Here is an 8,027-nt window from a genome sequence, read left to right as displayed (position 1 = left end):
AAAAAAAAGTTGTTCTCAAGTGAATGATAATGAAATTCGTAGCAAAAATATCATTCAGAGGAAAATTTATAGCCTTAAATTCTTTTTATTTTATTGCTTCAGGTTCATTGAGGATACAAAGAATTAGTTTACACTGTTTGCATTTGTTAGGTAAAGTCTGTCTTATAGTCCTGCCCTGCTCCCAAGAGGTGCCTTACACCGTAACCCCTCTCGCCCCCTCCCCTATGGCCTTAAATTCTTTTTTTTTGAGACAGAGTCTCACTATGTTGCCCTCAGTAGAGTGATGTGCCATCACAGCTCACAGCAACCTCCAACTCTTAGGCTTAAGGGATTCTCTTGCCTCAGCCTCTCAAGTAGCTGGGACTACGGGCGCCTACCACAATGCCTGGCTATTTATTGGTTGTAGTTGTTATTGTTGTTTGGCAGGCCCAGGCTGGATGCGAACCTGCCAGCTTCGGTGTCTGTGGCTGGCACCCTAGCCACTGAGCTACAGGGGCCGAGCCAGGCCTTAAATTCTTCAACCAGAAAATGAGCTAAACTGCTAAGAAGACCGACAAAAGGAACAGAAAAAGTCTGAAGAAAAAAGTAGTAGTAATAAAGAATGGACAAAAAACTAATGAAACAGATGGACCAGAGAGGATCTACATAGCCCAGCAAGGTCTCTAAGATGGTTCTATATATAATATTTAAAATCCCAACAGTGTCTTGCATGGAACTTGACACACTGGAGCTTTAAATCACACCCAAAGAACAAAACCGAGATTGAGTATCTTCCCCCACCAGTCACCTGTGAGACAGGGCTCCACACATTCATGCAGGGCTGGATAAAGTGACCAGTGGAACAGAACCGAGGGGCGCACCTGGAGACTTGGCATGTGCTGGAGATGGGTTGGTGTGTTAGCCTGTTTTATGCTGTTGCAATAGAATACCTGAGGCTGGGTGATTTACTAATGATCAGGTTTATTTCTCATGGTCTGGAGGTTAGAAGTCCAAGATTAAGGGGCTACACCTAGGAGGACCCTCTTGCTGGTGGGAACGCTCTGCAGGCTCAAGGCAGCACATGGCTGGGCTCTCCTCACAGACCTGCTCTGTGACAACCCGCTAACCCCTGAATGAACTAAGCCACTCAGGAGGACTCTGCCTCCACAGCCCTTCTCAACACTGCCACGTCGGGGACGAAGTTTCAACATGAGTTTCAGCAGGGAAGACATTCAAACCACAGCACTAGCCACTGGGAGACTGCTCACAAAGCAATAAGAAAAAGACCAATAACCCCACGGGAGAGGGGCAAAGGACGGTGCAGAGAACCACAGCTGGTGGACACGTGACAGGATGCGCAGACTCAGGAGGTCCCAGACAGGTACGTTCAAACCACAACAATCGCCACTGTGCACTCATGGGGATGGAAAGGAAGAACCTCACGGTAGGGCTCTGGGTGTAGGTGCTGACTGACAGCACGCCCAGCACACGCAGCAGGAGGTTTGCACAGACTTTTTTTTTTTGGAGACGGAGCCTCAAGCTATCCCCCTGGGTAGAGTGCCATGGCATCACGCTCACAGCAACCTCCAACTCCTGGGCTCAAGCGAGTCTCCTGCCTCAGCCTCCCAAGTAGCTGGGACTACAGGCGCTCGCCACAACACCTGGCCATTTTTTGGTTGCAGCCATTATTGTTGTTTGGCAGGCCCGGGCTGGGGATTCGAACCCGCCACCTTAGGTGTATGTGGCTGGCGCCTTAGCCGCTTGAGCCATAGGCGCCGAGCCTGCACAGACATTTCTGATGTGGCTATTATGAGAGTGAGCACAGCAGGCCCACAGACGGCACCCTGAGGAAGGCCACCAGAGCAGTCAGATGCAGAGACAGAAGTAGATGTGGGAACCAGGGGCTGGGGAGTCAGTATCTAATGGGGAAGCAGATGCCATTGGGGAGGATGAGAAAGTTCTAGAAATAAATGGTGGTGATGGCTACACAACAACGTGAGTGTACCTACACTTAAAAAACATTAAGATGATAAACTTCATGTGTAATTTGCCACAATTTTTATAAAGTGGAAAAACTGAGGGAGAAAACTACAAAAGCATCATTGGTAACAACAGCAGGTCCCAGGAGAACAGGCAAATGGCTCGAGCTCAGGCATGACCAGCGCAGCCACAGCTCCAACATGCAAATCTCGGGGAGCAGGGCTCAGGACAGAAGCACAGGGAAGACCCCACACCTGACTCATTTTAAAAAGCATGAAACAAGCACACAAAAGCAATCTGGTATGTGGCGCACAGAAGAGATAAAACTAAAAAGAAACATGCCAGTGAAGGGCAGATGTGGGATTTAGGCCCCTGGTTTCAGGGCAGTGGTGAGGGCTGGTGGGCTGCAGTCAGAAGCAGGCATGGCAAAGCCCCAACGCCACTTCACCACTTTGACCTTAATCCCCTCTCCTTTCTCCAGCTGCTGCTACTAAAAAATGCCAGGGAGAGCCCACTGGAAAATCTGGGAATAACTCCCCTGGAAAGCTGTTCCCCGCATTCTAAGTGTGTATCCTGCTTGCCTGGTGGAAATGGTGGGTGGGGGAGTGAGGGAGTAGGGCCAGGGTGGATTTCAGGGGCATGGGGCTCTGCACCCAGGAAATGGGGCAAGAGGGGCAGCTGCCACAGAACTAGACCATCCCTCACAGCAGAGCTACCAGAGTCAGGGCCCCGTGAGATGCAGCTCAGGCTGTGCGCAGCAAGCCATTAAAATCTTACCTCCGCACAGCGGTCGACTTCCTCCCCTGTGAGTCTGGACTGCAGGGCTTTCTCCAGCGGCTCTGTGGCAAGCCTCACTGCGTGCTGTATCCGCTCGAGCATCTGCTTTTTATTGGGATCTGTGGTCTCATTTAATTTTACTGCAAACGGCTATAACCACAAGGAGATGTCAAACTTATTAGATACTGCTCAGCAAAACCGAGTTCACAAAGGTGACTCAAGGGAGGAAACAGACAGGTTTCTCCCATTCCCTGTAGCAATGAAGGAGTTTGCACCCCACTCAGCAGGGCTGCACCAGGACTCTGAAGCCTCTGGCCCAGGTACTCCTGGTGCTGCCCTCTCTTCATGTGTGACTTTGGGCAGGCTGCTAAATCTCTTTGTGCCTCTGTTTCTCTGATCCAAATTGAGTGTGAGAATAGCACTCCAGCGTGTACTTCCAGGGGGTAATATCAGACAGTCACCCAGGAACTCTGAGAGGTGCCAGTACCTTCATCACAGCAGCACCTGATGGAGCCTTGTTGGTCTAGAAAATTGCTAAACTCTTAATTTTGGGGTATTTTTTTTGGAAACAGTGTCTCATTTTGTTGCCCAACTGTAGTGCAATGGCATCATAGCTCATGGCAGCCTCAAATTCCTGGGCTCAGGAGATCCTCCCATGTCAGCCTCCCAAAGTGCTGGGACTACATACAGGGGAGAACCACCATGCCGACCCAACTTATTCTAATCTTATTACACGATACAAATAACCGTACATTTACATTGATGGTTACTTCTAATGGAAGTGTAAAATGGAGCTATTTAAGAAAACGAGCATAATGCTGGGCACAGTGGCTGATATCTGTAATCCCACTGCTCTGGGAGGCCAGTGTGGGTGGGCTGCTAGAGCTCAGGAGTTCAACACCAGCCTGAGCAAGAGCAAGACTCTGTCTCTAAAAAATAGCTGGGCATTGTGGTGGGTGCCTGTAGTCCCAGCTACTAGGGAGACTGAAGCAAGAGAATCTACTTGAGCCCAAGAGCTTGAGGTTGCTGTGAGCTCTGACGCCACAATACTCTACCTGGGGTGACAAAGTGAGACTCTGTCTCCAAAAAAGAAAGAGAGAAAAAGAAAATAAGGATAGCTTCTACATTTCAGTTAGAAGTTTCTGAACTACCATAGTTGTGACCTTGATGTTGAAGATCAGAGAGTGGCATTAGTAAGCATTTTTACAAGTATGTGCAATTACTGGCATGGTGATAAATTCAGATGTTTTCTCTCAAGTGGCAGGGACATCACCTGTTCCACTCCACCCTAGTGTGTCTTTCCCAGGGCCATATGCTGAGGCTGACACTACCCTAGGCACTGTGACCTATAAAGGACCCAAGGGCTTCGACCAGCATGGACGGCAAGGGGCCCACCTTGAGGGCAGCATGCACGTCCTCCAGGAGCTGCGTGGCCGGGGGCTGCTTCTCCCGGTACTGCTGGAACAGGTGGTCCTGCCGGGCTCTCCTGATGATCTGCAGAGAGAAGCAGAGGCTGGGCTTCACACAGACGCCTCACTCACATGCCACAGCCTCTCACATGTGGCAAATCCTAAAGGAGGGCAAGGGTTGCGTGGGGACAGCTGTGGGTCCCAGATGTGCACAGCATCATCAGCCACGACACCACCCTCTACCTCAAACCTGCCAGCCCCAAGGGCCCTGGCACTCAGCCAACTCACTTCCTGAATATGCAGGTCTCTAATGTCTAAACAGAGCATAAAGTGTAACATTAACTCATGGAGGGGATTCAAATGTTTGTCAGGTCAAGGCTTGAGCTAGCTGAAGCCTGTGCTATTTTCTTTAAGTATCTGAAAGTCCTTCCTGCCATCCAGTGTATTTGTCTTGAAAAGCCCTTTACCTTATCATCAATATCTGTGATGTTCATACAGTAAAAGACATCGAACTTGAAGTAATCCTTTAATACTCTTCTCAAGATATCAAAAGAGATGTAGGACCTGAAGCAACAAAGAAACAAGCATTTCCACACTGCACAACCTACATCGCTGAGTTGAACAGCACCGGTCTGAGCCACGTGGGCCACTTCCATAGGGAGTTCTTACTCCGCCACCCGGGACAGCAAACCCACCCCTCCTGCCTCTGCCTCCTCCACATGCGGACGATGAGGATAGAGACCTTTATGAGCCCCACTTCCCTTCTCTTGCATACTTCACTGTAAAAATACAGTCTATAACACACGCAGCATACAGAACATGTGTCTGCCGACTGCTCCTGTTCTCAGCAGGGCTACAGCGAACACTAGGCTACTAAGAGTCAAGGAAGTTTTGGGGGGGACTAAAGCTATACATGGATTTTCGATTGTGTGGGCGTTGGTGTCCCAATCCCTATTTTGTTCCAGGGTCAAGTGCGTAGGACCTTGGCACTGAGCTAGAACACGCACAGGTGAGAGGATGCTCTGGCATTCACCCCAACAGCCAGCTCGTTCCACAAGCTGAGCCCAGGGCCATCCAGTGGGGCTCACAGCTAACTCAGCCTCAGGTCTAAGTGTCACAGAAACTTAGCATCTGGGGACCCGCACCTGAACTTAAAGGCTGAGGAAAAACTTTAAGGTCTACAGGGAAGTGTCTGGGTGAGCCATGTATTAATAAAGGGGCTCTAGGCATTTTTCTTTTTGGTGATCCTCACTCTTTGTCCAGTGAACATGGATTACTAATGGAATTAAAATTTTCATTTTAAAAACAAGCAAAGCCCAGGTTTGACGCTTCTTTCAAAGCTCAGATCTTATAGCAGATCAGACTGACAGCTGGGCCCTACCTGGCATGGCCCATGTGAGATGCATCGTAGACAGTCGGCCCGCAGCAGTACCACGTCACCTTTTTGCCATCTTGAGGTATAAACATGTCCTTGATTAGGAATTAAGAAATAACGATCATAAGAAATGCAAAAACACAGGATTACCAAAAGTAGCAGTAAGTATCACAGTGTGGTACATTATTGTTTCATATAAATGAATATAGTAAGGACTGTTTGTTTTATTTATTTATTTTTGAGACAGAGTCTGATTTTGATTACCTCAGTAGAGTACCGTGGCAACCTCAAACTCTTGGGTTAAGTGATGCTCTTGCCTCAGCCTCTCAAGTAGCTGGGACTACAGGTGCCTGCCACAATGCCTGGCTATTTATTTATTTAGAGACAGTCTCACTTTCTTGTCCTCTGTAGAGTAATGTAACATCAGAGCTCACAGCAACCTTAAACTCTTAGGCTTAAGCAATTCTCTTGCCTCAGCCTCCCAAGTAGCTGGGACTATAGGCACCTGCCACAACGCCCGGCTATTTTTTTGTTGCAGTTGTCATTGCAGTTTAGCAGGCCCAGGCTGGGTTTGAACCCACCTGCCTTAGTGTATATGGCCAGCGCCCTAAAAATTGAGTTACAGGCACCAAGTCCCAGCTATTTTTTTAGAGATGAGTTCTCACTCTGTCTCTGTCTCAGGTTGGCCTTGAACTCATGAGCTCAGGCAATCCACCCACCTCAGCCTCCCAGAGTGCTACTGGCGACAAGGACCATTTGTTTTACTGTTAAAAGTCACAAAGGTCTTGGGGGCCGTGAGACTCAGTCAATGACACCTTCCCACTGACTGGCAGCCCTGTGTGGTTCAAGCCTCTTCCTCCCTGGAACCTGCTCCACGGAGGGAGTTGATAAACACTCTTACTTTGGGTTGAAATGCTGCTTATTTGATAAGAATTACAGCTATCAAGCATCTATGACTGCTAGGCCTGAGTCAAGCCCTCAACCTGAGTCCCGTCTGCTCCACGCACACCTTTAGGAGGTTGGCATTCTTGCCATCTTTTCGTAGCTTCTTTAGAGACTCAGGCAGAGTGCCAGCCGGGCCGTCCCTGCCCCTTATGGGCACACATCGGGCTATGCCCGCCTTACCTTGTTCCGGGTGAGGCTGTTGTACAGGTGGAGCTTACATGGCTCAGTCCCGGCGGGAGGAGACCACTGAGGCTGTACACGCCGGCCTCTACCTGGGGGCACAGAGAGCAGTGTTATAGTGGGGGGCACCAGGAAGCACTGGCAGCCACTTCATCTGGAGGCTTGGTTCTCACTAAACTATCGTTTACAATGAAACATGAAACAACATTAGACCGCATATCTCCACAGCTAAAGATTCTTTTGTGTTGCTCACGTTCTGTGTGGCAGTGTATGTTGGTGTCCCAGTAGGACAGGAGTGCCTGCCTGCACGATGCTCCCAAGCATGCACCACTGCTCTTGCAGGCTGTGTGTACGATGCCACTCTGGCTTGTGGGTCAGTGGCGCCCCACATGCAGCCTCACTGGGACAGTCTCTGCTGTTGGAGCCCTGGGAACCTCCCCTCCCAGGATCCTTTGTCCAGGCAAGGTAAGGGTTTTGAGGACTCTTGTAGGAAACAGGTTTCCTCCAAGCCCTGACAGTCGAGGTCATGGTCAGTTCATTAACAGCCACACCCACGGCAGGCAGGGCAAGGATGGCCCCAGCCCAGCCCCTCCCATCTTGAGGCTGGGAAGGTCAGGGATGGGCTGTGTTTCCGCAGGCTGACACAGTCTGACCCAGACACTCCAGCTCTTGGCTCTAAGCACCATGTTGCTCTGTCCCGGCTGTCATTTCAGACACAATCCTGAGTTCCTCCCCAGTCCTCAAGGGGACACTCACTAGTCCAGCTGGCCCTCTACCTCCTGGAGTCCACTGCTCCCTGCTCCTGCCGCCCAACTCCCCGTGCCCTCCTCAGCACACTCAGCTTTTTGTTTCTGGGACCCCTGAAGGGACACAGTGCTGCCCCTGGGGCCTGGAGTAGCCATGAGGGTGATTATCCACACGGACACTCTCAGTTCTGCAAAGCCCAGAGCCCCATGGGCACCTGGTGATACCCTTCAGCTGGATCCAGCTTTGTCCTTAGTCCCTGCCAATGGCCAGGCTTGATGCCCACTCTACTATGTGCTCCAGCATAGCTGCTACCCAGGAAGGGCTTTGGGGGGCCTGAGCCACCACTGTCCACCGTGTGGACACTCTCAGCACTCTACCCACCACCTCCCCCTCTCTGGCTCCTGTGCCAGAGGATCTGCCGCAGGTGATACTCTGTGCAGGCCTCACTGGAATCATTATTTTTTTTTTTTTTTTTTTTTTTAGTGAGACAGTTCTTTATTGGTGGGAGGAAGAGAGGCTGTAAAGCAGCACCGAGGAGGAGAGAAAGTTGTAGGGAAGGAAGGCTAACTGGAAGGAAACCAATCTACTTCTATGTTTTCAGAAAGGATCTCTGTGAAATTTTTTTTTTTTTTTTT

The 8,027-nt window shown here is 50.0% G+C and overlaps 1 protein-coding gene across 2 annotated transcripts in view; it reads right to left on the bottom strand.

Annotated features, from left to right (window-relative positions):
* The window catches only part of CARS (cysteinyl-tRNA synthetase), a 58,625-nt gene that overhangs the window by 37,417 nt on the left and 13,181 nt on the right, over nucleotides 1–8,027 (bottom strand). For both annotated transcript variants that reach the window (XM_003798364.3, XM_023518316.1), the window contains 5 exons: nucleotides 6,646–6,737; nucleotides 5,527–5,615; nucleotides 4,613–4,709; nucleotides 4,132–4,230; nucleotides 2,737–2,886 (listed from right to left, as the gene is read on the bottom strand). In XM_003798364.3, coding sequence (XP_003798412.1) covers nucleotides 2,737–2,886; nucleotides 4,132–4,230; nucleotides 4,613–4,709; nucleotides 5,527–5,615; nucleotides 6,646–6,737 — 527 coding nt within the window. The remainder of the gene's footprint in view (nucleotides 1–2,736; nucleotides 2,887–4,131; nucleotides 4,231–4,612; nucleotides 4,710–5,526; nucleotides 5,616–6,645; nucleotides 6,738–8,027) is intronic.

This window comes from Otolemur garnettii, unplaced genomic scaffold (genome assembly GCF_000181295.1).
Source record: "Otolemur garnettii isolate 467f Iridium unplaced genomic scaffold, OtoGar3 scaffold00134, whole genome shotgun sequence".
In the NCBI taxonomy this organism is placed as follows: Eukaryota; Metazoa; Chordata; class Mammalia; order Primates; family Galagidae; genus Otolemur; species Otolemur garnettii.
This window is presented reverse-complemented; position numbering and strand designations above follow the sequence as displayed.